This window comes from Patella vulgata, chromosome 2, assembly GCF_932274485.2.
Source record: "Patella vulgata chromosome 2, xgPatVulg1.2, whole genome shotgun sequence".
Taxonomy (NCBI): domain Eukaryota; kingdom Metazoa; phylum Mollusca; class Gastropoda; family Patellidae; genus Patella; species Patella vulgata.
This window is the reverse complement of record NC_065880.2, coordinates 8882547-8906462: the sequence shown is the minus strand read 5'-3', so window position 1 is coordinate 8906462 and position 23916 is coordinate 8882547. Positions and strand designations below refer to the sequence as shown.

At 36.2% G+C, this 23916-nt stretch overlaps 1 protein-coding gene across 2 annotated transcripts in view; it reads left to right on the top strand.

Annotated features, from left to right (window-relative positions):
- Nucleotides 1-10676, top strand: part of LOC126809760 (zinc finger protein AEBP2) — a 55275-nt gene extending 44599 nt beyond the window's left edge. The window contains exons 1-5 of one of the 2 annotated variants that reach the window (XM_050534517.2): nucleotides 1540-1561; nucleotides 2311-3242; nucleotides 8564-8688; nucleotides 9519-9586; nucleotides 10179-10676. In XM_050534517.2, the coding sequence (XP_050390474.1) occupies nucleotides 2516-3242; nucleotides 8564-8688; nucleotides 9519-9586; nucleotides 10179-10326 (1068 nt within the window). In that variant the 5' untranslated portion in view covers nucleotides 1540-1561; nucleotides 2311-2515 and the 3' untranslated portion in view covers nucleotides 10327-10676. Of the gene's footprint in view, nucleotides 1-1539; nucleotides 1562-2310; nucleotides 3243-8563; nucleotides 8689-9518; nucleotides 9587-10178 lie in introns of those variants that run through there. The other variant, XM_056098648.1, reaches the window with a different exon arrangement.
- The last annotated feature ends 13240 nt before the right edge of the window (nucleotides 10677-23916 follow it).

Here is a 23916-nt window from a genome sequence, read left to right as displayed (position 1 = left end):
TTAATTTACCATGCTTTCACTTTGTTGTTTAGTGGTCTAAATGAAATTGGGTTTTATACCTCGTTTTCTGTGTCAAACTTTATTACATGCCATTTCTCTTTTGTTTATAAGAATTTCATCTTTCTGACCTGATTAAAGAATATCAGATTTTAATAATTATCTATATGATCATGATGTGTTACATGTACTGGTATGTAGTAATGGCTAGAGTAACAAGAATACACTGACAGCAACTTTGGTAACGCATATTGGTAAAACCCCAAATCAAGTAACTTTTCCGGCTTGTGGGGGGTTGGATGGCCTGGTTTAAGTTCCCTGGTTAGTATGTGACAAGGAGTAGGATCGCCTGTCCAACCTTGTGTGTTTTTATCCGGCGAATTATTGAAATTGAATTGAACCATATGTTAGTCCCGAAATGACCAAGGTTGTGTCAAGTGGGTGTTGAACTCTCTCTCTCTCTCTCTCTCTCTCTCTCTCTCTCTCTCTCTCTCTCTCTCGTAATTCTAGACAGTTGATAATACAGGTATATTATAATAGAATAAAACTGCCTGAACCAATTTATACCTTGATTAAATTCCAGCTGATTTCTGATTACATTATTTCACCAGCAGCCAGTGAGGAAAAGTAATAAACATTATTTTAATGCAAAGTCTGCTGTGTTTATGTTATTAAACACATCTGATGGAACATATAAAAAGTTTTCATGGTATGGTTTGTACGAAAAAATCTTTTACCATGATTATTAATTCTTTTTAGTCTCTAAGGCCTGAAATGTTATCTAAATTATTAATTAGACATTAATTAACTTATCCAGTCCATAATCAACTCTCGATGCTATCACCAGCCTGCAATGTTTACTGGATTTGAATACATTTTAACGTCAAAATGGATAGTCGAGACCAGGTTAGGCCTAAAATTCAATCGCTAATACATTTGTATCTTAGTTCAAAGTGGAGCAATTTGACTGAAATTTTCAGCATATTCCCTTTACATTATATAGTTTTTAACTATTTAGTGAAAATTGCCCGCTCTTTATCTAATCTCCCATAATGCCCCTTTAAGTAGCTTTTTATCTTTTGTAGACAGACAATTTACGTTTGGTATGGTGTTCGGTTTGTGATAAGTGTTAAAGTAAACGTTCCATCTGTCTGTGTGTGTGTTTGACTAGAGAGAGAGAGTTTATATTTGGTAGATACTGTCGCCATAGTATAATCACACATAGTATATTAACATAGCTAATATCTCTACCAGCTGTCGCTACCCTTGCTAACACCAAAACATTAGTTTTTACGCCTTGACACCTATTGTGCATCTGTCAGCAAGCTATCAATATTCAAACATAACAATTGTTATAACTCTGTTATTATGGTTGAAGGGGAAATGAGAAGGACTGTTTCTGACCCCCCACTTAGACTTCTGCTCTGTTTATTCTAAAGAAACCATAGGAAGTAGATATCCTGCGTCTGCTATATATATCACTATTTGTTAAAGCAGACGTTAAACCCCAATCAGTCGGTCACATTACATACATGTATACAGGAGTAGGCAGGGGATTTTTAAGGTATACCTGACTGGGTGATGGGTCTATGTCACTATTGGTGGAAGCGAATGAAATGGGGTTTAACATCCTTTTGTTCATCACCGACTAGGCTAATGAAGACAGACATACACCAGGTATCATTTAATCTTATGTATTTTGCTATAATTTCTTTTACATTCATTCAATATCAAATCTTTGTTTAAAAATTCATAAACATCCTATAAAAAATCATCTAATTTGTATTGTGTCTAGTTAAAAGCTGACCATTTAAATTGGATAATGGGTGTCCAATTTTCAGGCATTTAATTTCTCGATCACTGTTCAAAAATTAATCATTATACATCAATAATCAATTGGGTTGTTTATTTTTTAACAGTGATCGAGAAATTAAAAGCTTGTAAATGACACTCGTTATCAAAATTAAATGGTCAGCTTTAAACTGGACACAACAAGTACAAATTAGATGATTTTTGGTGATTTTAATTGATTTTTACGAATTTTTAAACAAAGATTTGATATGGAACGAATGTGAAAGAAATTAGTGCTGAATAAACAAGATCAAATGATGCTCAGATTACAATATATGTGTACTGATATACAGGAATGGAGTATCATATTTTATTTTAGGGAAGAGATTTTAAGTAATGTGTAAACCTACACTAGCCAAAATAAACAGAGCAAAATTACTGGGGGCTCTGGTAAGTTTTCTGGTAAAAATAAAAAGATAAAACAATAATAAAGAACTAATCATACTTATTTTTATTTTTCAGATGTATAAGTGAAAAACACGTGACAAATACAAATGGAATCTCATCCAATCAGAATGCCAATAACAATAAAGTGCCAAGTTTTTGTTTGGATCAATCGTCCAAGTGTGATCAATTGAGCCCCGACAAGTCCCGTTCATGTACACCAACGTCGCCATCTAGTGATAAACAAAAGTGTGTAAATGGGAAGGACGTCCCCGTGGTTGCCATGGTGATTGACAAGATGAAAGGACCTTTGCCCGATATTTTACAATCATGTCGGTCGGAAATTAGCGACACTGGTCCATGTTTACTAAGCTCGGCAGGGATTAACGTCAAACAATCATGTCACCAGTTGTCTCCCCTTACCTCAAAACAAACTACAACAAACGGCACAGATTCAGTATTTCTCGTTCCGTCGTGGATAGGAAATAACTCTAAGCCTTCGACTCCGACGTCATCACGGTCAGGAACACCACTGCCTTATGGGATCTCAAATAATTTAAATTCAGCCTCGTCGACGTCAGGCGTCCTGGAGAATGGGACCGAAGTGACGACAACCCAGAAGGAAACCACGGTAACATGTCAGTGGCTGAATTGTGATATTTCATTAAAGTCAACAGACCTTATGGATCATATTGGACAGAAACATGTGGAAACCCAGTCAAGCAGTGAAACGTTCGTCTGTCTGTGGAATGGCTGTAAGGTTTACGATAAATCCTCCTGTTCTATATCGTGGTTAGAACGCCATATTGTATGTCATAGTGGCGATAAACCATTTAAATGTATAGTAGACAAGTGTCACATGCGTTTTACCAGTCGCGCTGGTCTCGAACGTCACGTCAACGGACATTTTAACACGGTACCTGCCCAACAAAAAGTTGTTAAATCAGGGGAGAGCACTCCAACAAAGCTACTTAAAAAACGTAGATTGAAGAGAAGACGTCCTGCAGGAGGTATGTAGATTTCTTTCTTGGGTGGAAGGTAGGGGGGAGAGGAGGGGGAGAGCGGGGATGGGAGAAAGAGAGATTGGTTTAACATCCAATAAACTAGGTGCTCTTGCTTTAAAGGGCCTTCATCCTGCACCATGGAAACAACACTGAAAAATCATGAGGAATTTTCTCAGATAACAGTGAGATCGAAACCTTCCCCTTCTGGTTAGCGAGTCAATGTCTTCTTCATCTGGTTAACAAATCAGTGGCTCCCCGTCTTCTCCATCTGGTTAGTGAGTCAGTAGCTCCTGTCTTTTCCATCTGGTTAATGAGTCAGTGGCTGCTGTCTTTTCCAACTGGTTAGAGTGTCAGTAAATGCAGCTACTGTCTTCTCCATCTGGTTAACGAGTCAATGGCTCCTGTCTTTAATAATACTATCATATTCGACCATAAAACTCTTTAAATTAATATTATAGCCCTTCATTGTAAGAATCATAATTAAAACCATTATTTAATAGATTATTTTATAAATTGTATAAATTAAATCATGAAAATAGACTCCGGAAATTAAAGCAAATTAAATCATGAAAATAGATTCCGGAAATTAACTGAAGAAAATAGATTTAACGACAAAATAAGATATAGAATATCATGACCTTTCATGATCACGATCAAGGACATCTCATTGTTTTCAAGAATAATTATATAAATTTATTCATCCGGTAGGGTGAGAGATATGGCCTGGTGGGTGTGTTTTAGGCCTATTTAATACATCATTGTTTTTTAAGCCTATTTAATACATCATTTGCTTTAGGCCTATTTAATGACTAGAGATGGTTAGTTGAAACGTGGCTCAGTAATAAGCAGTAATTGTGACCTGTATTTAATACTTGTCAACATGCTAAAGAAAATTCCTAGTCGAAACGTTGCTCAATAATAAAGCAGTGGCATCATTCCTAAATACAGGGGGGTTGGATGGCTGAATGGTTAGAGTAGGGTCGCCTATCTAACCTCGTGAGTTTTCTCCGGGACCTCCGGTTTCCTCCCACTGATAAAGACCTAAGTGCAAGCAAATTATTGAAATAAGATTAAACCATGTGTTAGTCCCAAAATGACCTGGTTTGTGTCGAGTGGATGTTAAACCCCATTTCTCTCCTAGATACAGACTATAGAAGCTTAGTCAAAACGTCCCTCAGTAATAAACAGAAATGAAATGGGGTTTAACGTCCTACTGTTCTGCTCCTCTATACTGAGCTAATGAAGACAGGTATACGCTATTTAGTGTGCTATGAGGGAAATTTTTGCCCAGGGAGTGGCGCTATGGCCTACTCTTACATGTATATTGAATTCCAGCTGCAAAGGGATCTTTACAGGGCCTTGATTTTTCATCTCATCCAAACAACTAGACAGCTGTCCTTGTCCGGCCCGCCGTCCTGCACCTGGTCGGAAAATCCTGATGAACTTTTAACAGCCTTTTATAAACTGTCACATATCCTCTCACAGTCTTATATAACAACTTTTGGTCTTGAAGAAATTATCAGTGAGCAGAAATTCGCCCATGTATCTGTTAGCGCTCGTTACTTCAGTCAATAGCCCAGTCGGAGCAGAACAGTAGGAGGTTAAACGTTAAATCACATTTCATTTCATTTTCGTTACTTCAGTCAGTTACATATAGAAGGGTACCTCATGTTTTCCTTTTGTGTTCGTCACTTCCTTTTGTAGAAACCTTCACTACGCATTTATGGTAGCAATGATCTCTGTGTTAAAATTATATTTGGAATGTGTGATAATTACTGACACCAATATTGTCCTTTACGTAGGAATAAAATTCTGCTTAGATCAGCTTAATACCAGTTTATATGTAGCATGTGTAGGATTAATAATCTTATATAGATAAATATATGTAAAAATAATCCTGACGATAAGACACCTGTTACAGTCACTGTAAGATATGTGTTCATATTGTCATCACCCAACCCTGTCTGTCTGAAGATAAGATACCTGTTACAGTCACTGTATGATATGCATTGTCATCACCCAACCCTGTCTGTCTGTCTGTAATGGCTTTTAGGCACTCTAGAAGCTAAAGTTATCATCAAATTTAATTTGATAATTACTGTTAAGTTGTAGGAATATTTGTAGGCCTGTACTGTAATCACCTGTCACTGTATCCCAGGCATCATTTAATCTTGTGTATCTAGCACTAATTTCTTTCACATTCGTTTAATATCAAATCTTTGTTTAAAAATTTGTAAAAATCATTTAAAATCACCAAAAATCATCTAATTTGTACTTGTGTCCAGTTTAAAGCTTTTGGTGATTTGAAACAATTTGAGAATTTTTAAACAAGGATTTGATATTTAATGAATGTGAAAGAAATTTGTGCTAAATACACAAGATTAAATACCTGTAATACCTGGATTACAATGTGTGTAGACCAGGTGTAATATGGATATATCTAGGCCTGTATAGCATAATCACCTACACGTGTAGTCCAGGTGTGATCTATATATCTTATCACCTAATGGCTTCACTCCCACACCTGTCATGTACATGTACCTTGGTTCTCTTCTTTCCACCCACGACTCGTCCAAGTGAGATTTATAAAACAATTATCATTTGTTGGTAACTTGGCAACAGTTTATATTGGGAACCGACTTATAACGTAAAAAATACACCAGTCCTTTCAGTATCACACAGGTCACTCGTCCTTCAAGAAATAGACATTAATTTGTAGAAATCAGAATTTATCAGCCACTATTAATGTTGTATCATAAGGTCTCTCATTGAGTCAACTGGCATGGTTTCGATTCCCCAGTTGTACATGACAAGGAGTAGGGTCGCCTGTCCAACCTCGTGGGTTTTCTCCAGGTGCTCTGGTTTCCTCCAACTGCTAAAGACCCCTACGCGCAAGAGAATTATTTAGATAAAATTGAACCATATGTTAGTCCTGAAATGACCTTGTCCTCCCACTACTAAAGACCCCTACGCGCAAGAGAATTATTAAGATAAAATTGAACCATATGTTAGTCCTGAAATGACATAATTCTCCCACTGCTAAAAACCCCTACGCACAAGAGAATTATTGAAATAAAATTGAACCATATGTTAGTCCCGAAATGACCTACTCTCTCTCTCCCTCGGGGTGGTTTGTCCCAAAATTAGGCTATGATAACTGGACAAACTTGTAGGTACACAAAATTTACTAAGGATGATTTTTATACGTCCACATTCATAATGTGAACGTATTATGCCGTCGCCCCTGTCTGTGTGTGTGTGTGTATGTATGTATGTGTGTGTGTGTGTGTGTCTGTGGTTCGCCTACAGGGCGCAATTCTTCATGGATTTTCTTCAAACTTGGTATACTTATTCCTTATACCCCAAGGAAGATCCCTATTGTTTTTGGTGCATGCCCGACCCCCTGGGGCAGAGCCACGCCCATTTCTAGTATTTGTTTGTTTGTCGTCTACAGGCCACATTTCTTAACTAATAATCTTGAAACTTTGCATACACATTCTTTGTACCCTAAGGAACATCCCTATCGTTTGGGGTGCATGCCCAACCCCCAGGGGCAGAGCCACGCCCATTTTCTTTTCGTGTGTCTTTGTGTCGCCTACAGGGCGCAATTCTTACTGGATTTTCTTCAAACTTGGTATACTTATTCCTTATACCCCAAGGAAGATCCCTATTGTTTTTGGTGCATGCCCGACCCCCAGGGGCAGAGCCACGCCAATTCCTTATATTTATTTATTTGTTTGTCATCTACAGACCGCATTTCTTAACGTATCATCTTGAAACTATGTATACTTATTCTTTGTACCCCAAGGAACATCCCTATCGTTTGGGGTGCATGCCCGACCCCAGGGGCAGACCCACGTCCATTTTCTTTTCTTTTTATGTCTGTGTGTCGCCTATAGGCCACAATTCTTAATCAATCGTCTTGAAAAATTTTCATATGAATTGCTTATACCCTAAGTATGATCCCTATTGTTTTTGGTGCATGCCCGACCCCCAGAGGCAGAACCACGCCCATTCCTTATATTTATTTATTTGTTTGTCATCTACAGACCGCATTTCTTAACGTATCAACTTTACATACTTATTCCTTATACCCTAAGGATGATCCCTATTGTTTTTGGTGCATGCAAGCCTCCCCGGGGCAGAGCCACGCCCATTTTTTGTATTTGTTTGTTTGTCGTCTACAGGCCACATTTCTTAACGTATCATCTTGAAACTTTGCATACTTATTCTTTGTACCCTAAGGAACATCCCTATCGTTTTGGGTGCATGCCCAACCCCCAGGGGCAAAGCCACGCCCATTTTCTTTTTTATGTCTGTGTGTCGCCTACAGGCCACAATTCTTAATCAATCGTCTTGAAATTTTTTCATATGAATTGCTTATACCCTAACGATCATCCCTATTGTTTTTTTACCCCCAGGGGCAGAGCCACGCCCATTTTCTTTTCTTTTTATGTCTGTGTGTCACCTACAGGCCACAATTCTTAATCAATCGTCTTGAAAAAATTTCATATGAATTGCTTATACCCTAACGATGATCCCTATTGTTTTTGGTGCATGCCCGACCGCCAGGGGCAGAGCCACGCCCATCCCTTATATTTATTTATTTGTTTGTCATCTACAGATCGCATTTCTTATCGTATCACCTTGAAACCTAGCATACATATTCCTTCTATCCTAAGGAACATCCCTATTATTAGTGGTGAATACCCAACACCCAGGGGCAGAGCTACGCCCATTTTCTTTTTTTATGTCTGTGTGTCACTTGCAGACCGCATTTCTTAATCGATCATCTTGAAAACTTTTTTATACTTATTCCTTATAGCCTAAGGCTACTTTTTATACTTATTCCTTAATCCTAAGGCCGACCTCTATTATTATTTTTGGTGCATGCTCGACCCCTTGGGACAGAGCCACGCCTAACGTTTGTGTGTCCTGTGTTTTGCCTACAGACCGCAATTCTTAACAGATCCTTTTGAAACTTTGCATACCTATTCGAAACGTCATGCTTTTAGAATAAAGACATCGATTGTTTTAAAATAAAAATTGTGTTCTGTTAATGTGAACGAAGTGTTAAACTGATAGCAGTCCTACAACCCAGTTTTATTTCACAGACCCTCAATGCAAACTGGACCATATCAAACAAAACAGGAATGTGGACGTATATTGCTGCGTTAGCGATGCTCTTGTTGAATCTTACCAAGGGGACCTGGTAAGGGGGGGGGGGGGTTATAATAGGCGGTACCTGTATTAGTATTTTGAGGTATTGGTGGGGAGGTTGTGTTATTAAAAAGAATGATTATAATATTGTTTGTTTATATTTTCAGTTCGTACAGGTGATTTTTTTGATAGTGGTATTATGGACATGTTACATCAACAGTTACAGGATGTAACAGATAACTGTACAGTAGATATATCAGGAACACCACATTCATTAACATTCCACAGTACGGTACGTAAAACAGCTCCCCTCCCACACCCCAAACCCCACCACCTTCACTCCATGTCTGTCAACCCATCCATTAACATTCCACAGTACGGTACTTAACACAGCTCCCCCAATATGTATGGTAAATGGACAGTAAGTAATGAATAATACATTATGAAAAAATGGACCCTCCCTCAATGAAGTATAGGTGACAACCATGGCTCATAACAACAGTTTATTTATAGCTTGGGGTACATGTATTTCCCTGCGAATACAAAGTTTTGAGAGGGATTTGAAGCAAATTATTGATAAATTAGTTTGAATATGTTTTTAGTCCAAATATATGTGGGAAAGTATCTTTAAATTTCATTTCATTTATTTCTCCCCTCGGGGGTTGGATGGCCGAATGGTTAGCACATGCGTGCTGTATCATACGGCCTGTCATTGAGTCAACTGGCGTGGTTTCGAATCCCCGGTTGTACGTGACAAGGAGTAGGGTCGCCTGTCCAATCTCGTGGGTTTTCTCCGGGTCCTCCGGTTTCCTCCCACTGCTAAAGACCCCTACGCGCAAGCGAATTATTGAAATAAAACTAAACCATATGTTAGTCCCGAAATGACCTAGTTTGTGTCGAGTGGACGTTAAACCCCATTTCTCTCTCTCTCTCTATTTCTCCCCTACCATAACCTATTCCTCACCAATAAAGACTGTCTTAGTCATTCAGAAAATGTCCGAAAATGTCACTGCTTAGGCAAAATTGTCTGGACCATACAATAAAAAAAAAAATGTCACTGCTTAGGCAAACTTGTCTGGACCATAGAATAATAAATAAAATGATATTGATATATAATTACAGGTTGTTGCCAGAAGAAAAGATGAATCAGGGAAAATCAAACTTTTATTACAATGGAAACCTTTTAATATGTAAGTTTATTCAGGAGTATATGTGGTAGCTAACCTCGTCATATTTCGAGGTGGGGGATGGCCGAATGGTTAGCATGTACGCGCTGTTCTCTGAGTTCAGGTGGTGGATGGCTTAACAATCTATGTGTGTAGTTTAGATCAGAAGGTCTGTCATTGAGTCAAGTAGTGTGGTTTCAATTCTCCGATTGTGCGTGACAAGGAGTAGGGTCCTCCATTCAGCCTCGTGGGTTTTCTATGAGTTCTCACATTTCCTCCCACTACTAAAGACCCCAATGAGCAAGCAAATTATTGAATCAAAATTGAATTATATGTTAATCCCAAAATGACTTAATGTGTATCGAGTGGACATTAAACCCCATTTCTCTCTCTCTCTTAACCCGAGGGTCTTACATCCTGCAAAACTGACAAGGGAAACCAACCTCATGGGTTTTCTATGGGTCCTCTGTTTTCCTCCCATTGTTAAGAACCCCTATTCTTGGATCAAAATTGAACCATATGTTAGTCACGAAATGACTTAGATTGTCTCGACTGGACATTAAACCCAATTTCACTCTCTCTTCGTTACTGACGTTTATTTGTTTCTATTTTACAGATTACCAGATGTATGGGTGAGTGAAAGTGAAGCTGAAGAATTGAGTAAAAAAGTAGTTCCAATCACCCAATTACCACCTGAAACTGCTGCCAATATCCATCCAACCTCATATCGCAATCACCGCTTTCGTAAACATCGACGAAAATGAACAACAAATCAGCTCCCTTCAACAAACACATCGTCTCACATGACTGGAAAACTTATTCTCAACTTCAGCATGATTTAACTCAAATTTTTTTTTTTTGTGTGTTGTTTCTGTTCGGAGACAAAATGTTAATTATTTATGTTCTCATTTAGGAATAATCCATCAACAGAAATTTCCCATAATGTACGCTAAATATTTTGAGTGTTCGTAAAATTTAAATTTCTTAAATTAAATTTAAAATGCTAATCTAAGTAATCAAGATATGCTTCTAGTTGGGTGTAGAGTGAAGCTCTGAGATCTGTTCCACGAAACAGAACACAGTTTTTATGGGATACAATCACTAGTTGTATACTAAAAGCACGACGTTTCGACAAGTTTCTTCTTATCGTTATCAAGCATAAGAGGATACTTGTCGAAACGTCGTGCTTTTAGAATAAAATTAGTGTATGTATCCCATAAAAACTGTGTTCGGTTCATGTGTTCCCGATCGCTAAATGCCACTTAAAGATTTCTGTTCCACAAACCTCAATGTTTGTGTAAATGGGAAACACAGGGATCTATTTAACGAGGCATGTGTAAAATTTACAGAAAGAACGAATATTTTCAATCTAACTATAAAACACAGATCTTATTTTGTTTCGTTTTTATAGTTTAAAATTTTGTTTTATCTGTCTTTACTACATTAGGATCTGGAAGAGTTGTTATATAACAGGCGTTCTACTTGATGTGAGGAATTAGCCAATGAATTGGTCTGTTACGGCGACTGTGTGGCCTTTTTATGCACGGAACTGTGGGTAAATCACTACAAACGCCAACGTTGATTGATTAATCAATGTCTGACGTCATAGGGTCAAAAGCCGCTCATTTGACCCCTGACGTGAACTCCCACTATAACATGTCAGATCTTCATGTAGTGTAGGCCATCGAAAGTATAAAAAACAAAACGAAATATAGATCTTCATTTAAATGAGATTGTAATATTTTACTCTACAACTTGACTGAACGTACATTGTTTTACGTTGACATCTCTGGTCTATATTTTCTTATATACTAGAACAGTGGTTCTCAACATTTTTTGCCAACAGCACACCTTGGAATACATGAAAAAATAGCGGCACACCTGGCTAAATATATAAAAAATATTTGAATTTTACAAAATGAAAACATGGCAAGTCATGGACGGCATACAACCGTAGACAGAGACTAGTCATAGCCATATAGAATGATTAAAACTAAATAAAGAATAACACAGCTATGAACTTACTTTATTGCAGTGTTTTGAATTTCATCAGTCGTATAGCTGGCTTCTTTAGTGAGAAATTTTCTTAGTGTGCCATTCAAAATTTTGCTGCACACTCAGGAAGATCTCTAGCACACTGGTTGAGAATCACTGTACTAGACGTACCTTGCCAGGCCCTCTCTCCTGGTTGAGAATCACTGTACTAGAATATGGGTTGAAGCCAAGGTTTTCATTTCACTTAAATTGACCAGTCATGACTGGCCGACAGTGAAAAATGACCAGCTGAAGAAATAACCTTTCAGTCAATTTACATTTTAAACAATTAAACCTTAAAACATACTGAATACAGTTCAATTTTAGACTTCATATATATATATATGTAGAAAAGTTTGGCTAATGATAAAAAAAAAATCCATTTTCTTGGAAAAAATATCTCACTAATTGGAGGAAAACAAAACTTCAAAAAATTATCAGACTGGCAAAATATTGAAGTGGAAGCCCTGAATTTACTCATTGGAATTAAAACGTGTATTTATAGTCAGACATTGTTACGATCAATTGTCTCTGTTACCACGGTTACAGTGAAACACTGACGTCTTATCTAGAACGATGCAATAAATAATTAAAATTAGAATATAAGTAAATGTTGAATTCGAGTATAGAATAGTTTATCTAGTTCGTGAGACGGGATGGGTGTACATCGTAAATTATACAAAAATAACAAAATAAGCATGCACATTTTATCACCATATTTGGTAGTTGTCTAAATAAGGTCATTACGCTATTTGTTTATATTATATTTTATACGTTCGTATTATATATATTAGTCGTTTTAAATCATTGTGTTGTCATGTGATCATGATCATCCCTCAGCAGTAAAACTGTTTTTTATCCATTCATTATGATCATTAATTCTAACATCTTATTACAAAGTGTAGGAGGGCCACTTCACATATAAACAATGGTTAGTGTGTGCGCATTGTATCATACAGTCTCATACAGTCTGTTATTGAGTCAACTGGCATAGTTTTGATTCCCTGGTTGTACATGACAAGGAGTAGGGTTGCCTGTCCAACATTTTGAGTTTTCTCTGAGTCCTCCGGTTTCCTCCCAATGCTAACGACCTCTACGCACAAGCAAATTATTGAAATAAAATTAAACCATATGTTAGTCCCGAAATGACCTAGTTTGTGTCGAGTGGATGTTAAACCCCGTTTCTCTCTCTCTCTATCCCCCCCTCTCTCTCTCTCTCTCTCACACATAAACAAAGTAAGCTAAACCCATAACGCAAGAGGCTATGTATGGCTCAATTTGTAGAAATTAAAAATCTTTTGATTATGCTAAGACCGGGACTTGAAATGATAGTCAACTAGCTTAGTGTCTGTTCTAAAGCAGAGCTAACTTTATACCGACAGCGTAAGTTTAGTATGCATTTAAGGTTCACTTATTGTGACCCCTGATGTGACCTCCCTCACAAATTGGTCAGATCTGTATGTTGTGGAGGACGGACATTAAAAGTGTAAATAAACAAAGGGAGATCGCGATATGTTTTATAATCAGACGGTCACTAAATATAAATGTAGTACTGTAGATTTATTTTGTAATCCTGATGTCGGTATCCATGGTAACCATACAGAATCATTATGTAGATTTATTGTGTAATCCTGATGTCGGTATCCATGGTAACCATACAGAATCATTATGTAGATTTATTGTGTAATCCTGATGTCAGTAGCCATAGTAACCATACAGAATCATTATGTAGATTTATTGCGTAATCCTGATGTCAGTATCCATAGTAACCATACAGAATCATTATGTAGATTTATTGTGTAATCCTGATGTCAGTAGCCATAGTAACCATACAGAATCGTAATGTAGATTTATTATGTAATAATGGTAACTATTGACTTGTTCTAAGAGAGGTAATCAAAATATTTTGAAGTGAAATCACTGAGCCTGCGTGATTGTCAGTTCTCACCACATGCTAACCTGCGTGATTGTTGTGTGTCACTGAATGCTAGCCTGTGTGATTGTCATATCTCACCGCACGCTAGTCTGCATGATTGTGTCTCACAACATGCTAACCTGTGTGATTGGCATGTCTCACCACATGCTAGCCTGCGTGATTGGTGTGTCCCACCACACTCTAGCCTGCGTGATTGGCATGTCTCACCACACTCTAGCCTGCGTGATTGGTGTGTCCCACCACACTCTAGCCTGCGTGATTGGCATGTCTCACCACACTCTAGCCTGCGTGATTGGCATGTCTCACCACACTCTAGCCTGCGTGATTGGTGTGTCCCACCACACTCTATCCTGTGTGATTGTTGTGTCTCACCACAAGCTAGCCTGCCTCTCATGACAATAACTACTGTTATATAGTAGGTAATACACGACACATAGTAATGTCTGTATACGTAGGGTTGTCGGCTAAATTCTACAACGGTCAATTGACTAAAAAGTTGATAATTGACAAATGGACAAATCAGGTTTTAGTTTTTATGAAAATTGATGAATCTATAAATCCAAGTTTTAGATTTAAAGTTGTAGAAAGTTGTGTTTTTTGATGTTAAAAGTGAAGTTTGTTTGTTTTGTTAGAGAACTATTAGTTGTTTGTATGTCAACAATTCATTTTATAGAAAATGTTTAAATTTTTACATTCATTTTATTCACCTATGTGTTAAAATTTCTAATTCAAAACTAGACTATACTAAGGCCTTTTTCTTGGAAACTACGAAAGATATTTATTGAAGGATAAAATTTGAGTCCTGTAAAATTTTTGTATTTTCCAAGAAAAACAAATGAAATGTTCATTTCGTTCACTGATGTGTCAAAATTTCTAATTCAGAACTAGATTACACTATGGCCTTTTTCTTGGAAACTACGAAAGATATTTATTTAAGGATAAAATTTGAGTCATGTCAAATTTGGTATTTTCCGTGAAAAGCAAATGAGACGGGCGTTCTTTTCATTCACTCATGTGTCAAATTTGGTATTTTCCGTGAATAGCAAATGAGACAGGCGTTCATTTCGTTCACTGATGTGTCAAAATTTCTAATTCAGAACTAGACTATACTATGTCCTTTTTCTTGGAAACTATGAAAGATATTTATTTAAGGATAAAATTTGAGTCATGTCAAATTTAATATTTTCCGAGAAAAGCAAATTGCGCACAGAGACTATATTTGGTCAACTAAATACATTGATTGCTACAGTTATATCCTTGGATAGCATGTTAGATATTAATTATTCTCTAGATAAGTACAAATACTTGGCAAATTCCAACATTATTTATTTAGCATTAACAAATTCTAATTGTAAATTATTACATAATTTAATTTATTACATCACAAAATTTGACATCTCAGGAATTAAGGTAATACCGTATTCGATCTAGTAAGCGCACATGTTATAAGAACTTGGATCATCTGCCTAACCTCGTGGGTTTACTCCGGGTTCTCCGGTTTCCTTCCACTGCAGGGGAATTATCCAAATAGGTCAGTTTTAAAATCAAGTAGTTTCAGTTGAGTTGAACAAAAGTCTACCAAATATTACTTCATTTTTTTGTGTCATCTAGAGGTACGTCCCTTTGAAATCATATTTTGTCACAAACCAATTTAACCTCTGATGTGGTTCCACGTATACGAATGATGTTATTCCTATGATGATCAGAAGTGAACAGTTGCTTGTTTGATTGAATACGGTATATTGAATTCACCTTGTATATTTATTTATATTGGACCTAATGACACCTCAGATATCTCGTAAACAAAATGGCAGTCTACAAATCACATTCAACAACATCACCAACAAGCGCTAAATTCTGCTCAAGCTACAATCATATCAATCCCAGGATGCATTTGATAGTCCTGACGGTTGGAGAGACGAGTGTACGTAATGATCAAACATTGAGTGTCGTGTAGTTGTATTGTTTTAGCAGAAGTTTCTGTATTTAATGTTTAGTTTTAAACCATTGTTGGCTAATTGTTTAAATTCGTTGAGAATCATCAAGTAACATTGGGTTTCTACTGTCGTGTAGTTGAAAATGGTCTAACTACACCAATTTGATTAAAACACAGATCCTATTTCGTTTCATTTTAATAGTTCAAAATTTTGTTTTACTTGTCTTTACTACACTAGGATCTTATAGAGTTGTTATATTACCAACGTTCTGGTTGAAGTGAGAGATTAGCCAATGGGTAAACCACTAGAAATGTCAATGCTGATTGATTAATCAATGTCTGACATTATAGGGTCAAATGCCGCTCGTACAACCCCTGACGCAACCTTCCAGTACAACCAGCCAGATCTTCATGTAGTGTAGGCCATTGAAAGTATAAAAAACCGAAACGAAATATAGATCTGTAATTGAATCAGATTGTAACTACACCATATCCAAGTTGTAGCGAAAGACCAATGCACAGTCTCTAATATGTTTGTCATTATGAATATGGATCTCTGCTGTTTACATGTTGAAACTGCTTCACAATTATTGTTTTATATGTATCCCTACGCACAATGACGATCGTCACGGTAACTACACACATGATATCAGATGTTTGTTATGATATGGAATTGTTCTGTTTTAAAGATTCTAGTGTATCACTGAGCTTGCTTACTGACATGAAAATATCTGCTTGGGATCCGTTTATAGGGAATACTTGATTGTAAAACGCTTTTGAAAATAATCGTAGGCTTTGTGAGTGAATCAAGGCCGTAGATATTATTAATATGCAACAATGGCTTAATTCAGTGCATGTAATTTTACGCAAGGGTGGACTATTAGTAATTAAAATAATCGAATAAATCTGTTTCTAAGATCATTTATGATTAGGTGAAATTGGTAACCAACCATGAATTAATACCATTACCTACATTCATAATACCAAAACTTTATTTGTCCAACCTCGTGGGTTTTCTCCGGGTCCTCCAGTTTCCTCCCACTGCTAAAGACCCCTACGCACAAGCAAATTATTGAAATTAAATTGAACCGTGTGTTAGTCCCGAAATGACCAAGTTTGTGTTGAGTTGACGTTAAACCCCATTTCTCTCTTTCTCTCTATTCAAGAATATTAAATACATTTTGTATTTCCAATTGTTTCAAACGTGCACATATATAGATATGTTAGTCCCAAATATTATATATTTAATGATGTAGTAGATATTGATTACAGAAATCATTATGATATTGCCAAATCGCGCCCCGAGTTCACAAAGCATTCTAAGACTTAAGTTAGGAATTTACTCAACTTTCAATCACTGTTTATGAGAAATATCTTTGATCCAGAAACACAAAACTTTGCACATAGTTTCTTATTGATGTATTTGATACATTTAAACAACAAAAGTTTTATAAGGGGATATATTTTAGTTAAAAATAAGGCAAACAATTTTGAGTTAATTCTTAAATTAAATCTGAGAATGCTTTGTGAAATTGGGGCCAGGACGTTAAAGATTCATTGTGTAAGATTCAGATAAAGAGCTGACAGTTCTTGCTATAAATATTAATAATGAAAAATTAATGTATGAAAAATATCAAATTACTTGATTTTGAATGTTTGAAGTTTGGCGACTGGTTGCCGTGCGACTTATGCCAGCCATAAGAGCTCTCAGGTCGCCCAGGTAGGCACGACTGATCAGTTCCACTTAATCGTAAACCAGTCGCCGATTTCAAGTTGCCGTCAGTTCTGTCACGTCGTAGTGCCACATAAGCTAAGCTTAAAAAATATCTAAATAATAGTTTATATAACATTTGAAGCCAGAAAGCAGACCTTGATTTAGCACTTCATAATGCATCTTTGACTCACTCAAGACATTAGTATTAGTTATAGTAAATTATCATTCAATCCGAAACATTTTTAACATCTTTTTTATTCCCCTCGACTATTTGTAGATAGTAGACTATAGTATTTTTTTTTTTTTTAATGGGAATTGAATTGTATTTCTCTACTGTGTAATGGGAATTGAATTGTATCTCTCTACTGTGTAATGATTTCTCTATAAGTTTTATTATTTATTATATTAGAATTGTACATAGTTCTTTTAGTAGAATTAAATTGTTGGGGTTTTTTTTTTTGAATTTATTGAATTATGCTTCCAAGGAAATTCTTGATTTGCAATACAGTTTATAATGAAAACATAACATAACATCCAAATTTGTATAGCGCAATAAATACTTGTATTAGGAGTTCCAAATCTGGTGCCTTTTTCACGAAATTTTAACTAAGATAAAATCAAAATTTTAGTAATTTGATTGGATAATAATAGATTGATTTTAGTGCTTAGCCAATCAAAATTGAAGTATCTACTAAAATTTGGATTTTATCTTTAGTTAAAATTTCGAGAAACAGGGCCCTGCTTGCAAAGTTATACTTTTTGGTTCCATTTCATTCATTGTGTTGTATAAAACAGATGGGCTTTCAGTCTTGTTTTGAAAATGCGGACTGATTTTGATTGTTTTATATGAAGAGGCATTACGAGCACATTTTATTACTGTCGATTTTACGTTTTAATCAGAAAGCACAATATTTTGTTTATTTGAATATAAACAACAACAAAAAAAAAATAGGCTTGATCGATACAGAAAAAAATACTAATGTTTGTGGATCTGGTAAAATTAACCATGGAATGTTATCCTCAAAGTAGTGTTGGTCGCTTTATACACAGGGCTGGGTATGCATGCATGTTTTAGAACGCCTGATACCACATTTCATTTATTAAGGATGTTCATCAATCTGATTAAAACATGGATACTATTTCGTTTCGGTTTTTTTTTATAGTTCAAAATTTCATTTTTTTTGTCATCACAACACTAGGATCTGGAAGAGTTGTTATATAACAGGCGTTCTAGTTGATGTGAGGAATTAGCTATGGCGAGTTCTTGGCTAGCTGTGCACGGAGCGCTGATTGATTAATCAATGTCTGACTCTGACGTTATAGGGTCAAAAGCTGCTTATATGACCCCTGACGTGACCTCCCACTACAACTGGTCAGATCTTCTAGTAGTAGACGCCATTGAAAGTATATAAAAAAAAAAATGAAATATAGATCTGTATTTTAATCAGATAGGATGTTCATGTAGGTAAAAGATTTTCTATAATTGTACATTCATATTTATTCTCAGCTTATACACATTTTCTCATACATTCATTTACCAGCACATTATTAACTACCACAGGGACCTGTTATACACAGGGACCAGACTAACAACATATATATATACTGATCATTTTAACATCTCATCAACCATTTGATCTCATCTCATTTCCATACAAAATCTCACCAATCAGATCCATTTATGGTTGGCTTCCTGCATCTAATTTATAAGTGTGACAGATATGCATTGTCTGAAATTGAAAAACAGGGCGAAATACGTGTTCTGTGAATACAAATTGAATTCTGTGAGTAGAAATTTGAAAATTCTGTGAGTAGGAATTTGAATTCCGTCAGTAGAAGTTTAAAAATTCTGTGAGTAGGAATTTGAATTCTGTGAGTAGAAGTTTAAAAATTCTGTGAGTAGAAATATGAATTCTGTGAGTAGGAATTTGAATTCTGTGAGTAGAATTTGAAAATTCTGTGAATAGGAGTGTGAATTTTGAATCCAATGGATATATTTCATGTCATCTGTAAAATTTGTGAGTAAATTTAAATGTGTGAATAAACAGATGCATCTATTTTGAGTAAAGTTAATTGTACATTTTATGAGTAATGTTAATATCTACTTTTGTTTGTGAGTAACATTAACTTTTATGAGTAATGATAATTTCTACTTTCTTTTTTTTCTTTCTTTTTTTGAGTAAAGTTAACATTATCTTTATGAGTAATATTAATGAGTAAAGTCAATTGTACTGTTATGAGTAATGTTAATGCTACTTTTATGAGTAATGTTAATGGTACTGTTATGAGTAATGTTAATGCTACTTTTATGAGTAATGTTAATGGTACTGTTATGAGTAATGTTAATGCTACTTTTATGAGTAATGTTAATTGCACCTTTATGAGTAATGTTAATGCTACTTTTATGAGTAATGTTAATGGTACTGTTATGAGTAATGTTAATGCTACTTTTATGAGTAATGTTAATGCTACTGTTATGAGTAATGTTAATGCTACTTTTATGAGTAATGTTAATGCTACTTTTATGAGTAATGTTAATTGCACCTTTATAAGTAATATTTGTGAGTCAAATGAATGGTACTTTTATTAGCAATGTTAACAATTGCAGTTTATGAGTAAAATTAATTAAACTTTTATGAGTACGGTTGATAATACTTTTATGAGTAATGTCAGTGGTACTTGTATGAGTAATATTAATGGTACTTGTATGGGTAATGTTGATTATATTTGTACAAGTAATGTTAATGGTACATGTACAAGTAATGTCAATGGTACTTGTACAAGTAATGTCAATGGTACTTTTATAAGTAACGTTAGACCTACATGAATTGTAATATTATTAGCAATGTTAACAAGTAAAGTTAATTGAGTTTTATGAGTAATGATACTTTGACCTCCCCTCTAGACATGCATCTGAATTTGTTGTTGTGAATAGATTTAAGCCCTGAACACGCAATCTGTTAAGATTTCATTTCATCGTTAGCTGTATCAGTGAGCCTTAAATTTTAAAGGTCACAAAAGAAATCAACATTAATCTGCAATATTCCAGCATGGGCCCTTTCTGTAGTAGACCTTCAATTTGAAAAGTGGAAAGGTCTCAAACGTAATCAACACTATCTAACCTCATTGATTTGACACTTCAAGGCAGCCGTATTCTTTATGTAACGGGATATCTGTTGAATCAAATAATACAGCTGTTAGAAAAACTACATTCAACACTTTAATGCTTGGACCGTCTCGACTCCGGAACAGAACTACTTGTGTCATGTGAATATAATAAATGATAAGGCCATTTATATCTCGCTAATTCCACATATAGTCATGCTCAGAGCGCTACAAAAAACACAATCACTTTTGCAAATATTTCTCAGATAAGTATGTTTTTAATCTAGATTTAAAGGAGTCTAATGATGGACTAGAACAAAGATCTTCAGGTAGCGAATTCCACGTAATGGCAGCTGGTGCATGTAGCTGTGAATTTTTAAAGGACCAAATTCAGGAAGCAGTTGTTTCAGGGGGTTTCGAAACAAAACACAATTTAAAGAATACCCCTTTTCTCTAATTTGTTTGGGGAAATGTGGTATTCAATATTTATATTTAAAATACAGATGTGACGTCATCCTTCGATGTTTCCATACTATTATTTCAAATAATGGTACAGGCAATGTGCCAAGTGTACATTATTTATACTATTTGAAATATTGGACCCGCGTGACGTATTTCATTGAAATGCACATGCTGGAAAGTGTCTGTATTTTAAGTTGTTTAATGGTCTTGTGCAAGACATTGTGTAATATATTATAGATATAGCCCTCATGCTACAGCACTCGCAGAATATTAAAATATAATACTTAATGGCTCGCACTCATCCATTAAACCATTAAAAGGGGTTAACAGTCAGTTTAAGCAATACCACAATACTGATTTATAATGGATTTGAAAACAAGACAAAGTTTATATCAATTCATCTCGAGACATTAAGACTAGTTTAACTTGTTACTTGACACACATGGAACCCAGTTATTTGACAATACAAGTTTATTTCTATCTCACATTTTGGACTAGGTTTCTTGTGTCTTTCTCTCTCGAGCAAACCTTGTGTCAAAAGTTATCCAATTAACTTGTATCCATATTCTATTAAGAAATTCTATATTTCCTATTCTCTCAAATACCAAAAGTCGATCTTAATTTCTATGAATAAAATCATTAGGGTTTTTTTACTTCTTTTTTTTAAAAATATTTTCTTAGTTTAGTTTTGAATTTTTGTGAATAAATTGAAATATTGAGTATGTATTTGCAATGATTTTGTTAGCGCGTACTATACATACTATATATATATATATATATATATAATATTTTGATGTGACATGAGCAGCGGTTGGTTGATGTATATGTGTATATTTATTATGATGATGTTTCTGTGTTTTTTGATAAGTATTCGTCGTGTTTCTGGGTTTTTAAGTTTATCAATCTATACCTGGTATAACAACAAGTCAAGGTAGTTTTATATAAACAAAAATAAATCAATAAACAAATTTGCACTTAAGATTGTCGTCATTTTTTATTCGAGCACGCTAGATCGGCGGGAGACGGTCCTGCACATTTTAGCACATATGACGTCATTTGTGGGTTAGGGTTAGGGTAAGAGTTAGGACCTGCAGATTTCGTTACCGTCTCGAGCTATAAACAGGGCTAACACTAACCCTAACCCTGGTGCAAGTCTAACCCATACCCTAACGCACAATCCACTTATGTTGTCATATGTTCAGGTGGGGGGTTGGATGGCAGAATGGTTAGCATGTACACGCTGTATCATAAGGTCTGGCATGGTTTCGATTCCCCAGTTGTATGTGACAAGGAGTAGGGTTGCTTGTCCAACCTTGTGGGTTTTCTCCGGGTCCTCCAGTTTCCTACCACTGCTAAAGACCCCTCTCTCTCGGTCTCCGATCTAGCGTTCCCCTTTTTTATGTGACCCCTTGTTGATGGCTAGGACAACTTAGCTGCTGTGGGTGTATGTTTGATTGTCTGGCTGCCTATCTTTATACGCCCACATGAGCATTGAAAATCGATAGGGTTCGTCCTCTCATGACCCCGATGCTTCAAATCAAATTTTAAACAAATTCTGTTAAAAAAACGTAGCCGCTATCACGTTCACAACAGTTTCGGAAAATTCTTTTTTGGTGCTCCATCCAGGCTAATGAAGATGATCTTACGCCATACAGTGTACATCAATGGAGATTTTGCCCGGACAGTTGCGTTACGGCTTACTCTTATATCAAATTCCAACTGTCAAGGGTTCTTTTATATGCAAGCCATTGTGTACACAGGACATTTGTTTTTTTGTCCCATCCAAATGACTAGATGTTGTCCCTTGCCAGTTCTCGGCCAACCTCAGGATCGAACACAGGACCTCGTGGTTGGTGAACAGTCAACGTTTTACTCACTGAGTTCAGGCGGTTTTCAGAAAAGAGGGCATAAGGAATAAAAGGTTTATTGCGTTCACTACGGGGGGGTGGATGGCTGAATGGTTAGCGTGTGCGCATTGTATCATAAAGTCTGTCATTGAGTCGACTGGCGTGGTTTCGAATCCCCGGTTGAACGTGACAAGGAGTAGGGTGGCCTGTCCAACCTCGTGGGTTTTCTCCGGGTCCTCTGGTTTCCTCCCACTGCTAAATCCCTACTCACAAGCGAATTATTAAAATAAAATTAAACCATGTTAGTCCCGAAATGACCTAGTTTGTGTCGAGTGGACGTTAAACCCTATATCTCTCTCTCTCTCGCGTTCACTAGGTCCGGAATTAAATTATCTCAATTTCAAAAATAGTGTCAATCAAATGAAAGAGAGAATTTCGGAGTACAATGCATGTGCCGAATGCATAAAAAAATATCTCAACCAATCATGACAGCTGAAACATATTTGTTACTTAAAATACGTCACGGTGGGTAAGACGCTGGTTTGCTAGCCTGGAGGTCGGGTGTTCGATCCCTGCATTGGCCGAGAAAGTTCATCCAGATTTTCCGGCGTGGTTCCCCCTTGTCAAAGTTTGCACACGGAGATTGTCTGATCTTTCAGCGTTAGTGAGCGCTAGATGTGATGTATATGTACATTTTCCGAGACAAAAACCAGGATAAATGGCGTGTGTAGTGGATAATCCAGATTTTAATTAGGCTTCGATATTTTTAATAAATAATCAGTGATTAAAGTCAATATTTATATGTAATGAATTCTCCTCCTGCTAGGCACTGCGTCCGCCAAGTCACCTGACACAAACATGACCTCTTCTAACAGGTTTTTTATAGCAGGGGTATTCCCACACGAATACAATGTTTTGAGAAGTTTTGCTCCAAACTGGGCTAATGAAGACGGGCATACGCCAGTGTGCTATGAGGGAAATTTTGCCGGGGCAGCGGCACTATCGCCTACTCTTATCGAATTCCAACTGCCAGGGGATCTTTTACGTGCATTCCAATTATACACGTATATATATACGCCATACAGTGTGCTACGAGTGAAATTTTACCCTATGACACTAAACATTGATTAATCAATCAGCGTTGACGTTTCTAGTGGTTTACCCACAGTTCCATGCATCGTACGCCAAGAAGTCGGCGTAACAGATGGTTTCATTCGCTTATCCCTCACGCTATCCAGAACACAGGTTATATAACAAATTTTCCAGTACAGACAAATAAAACCGAAATTTTGAACTATAAAAAACAAAACGAAATAGGAT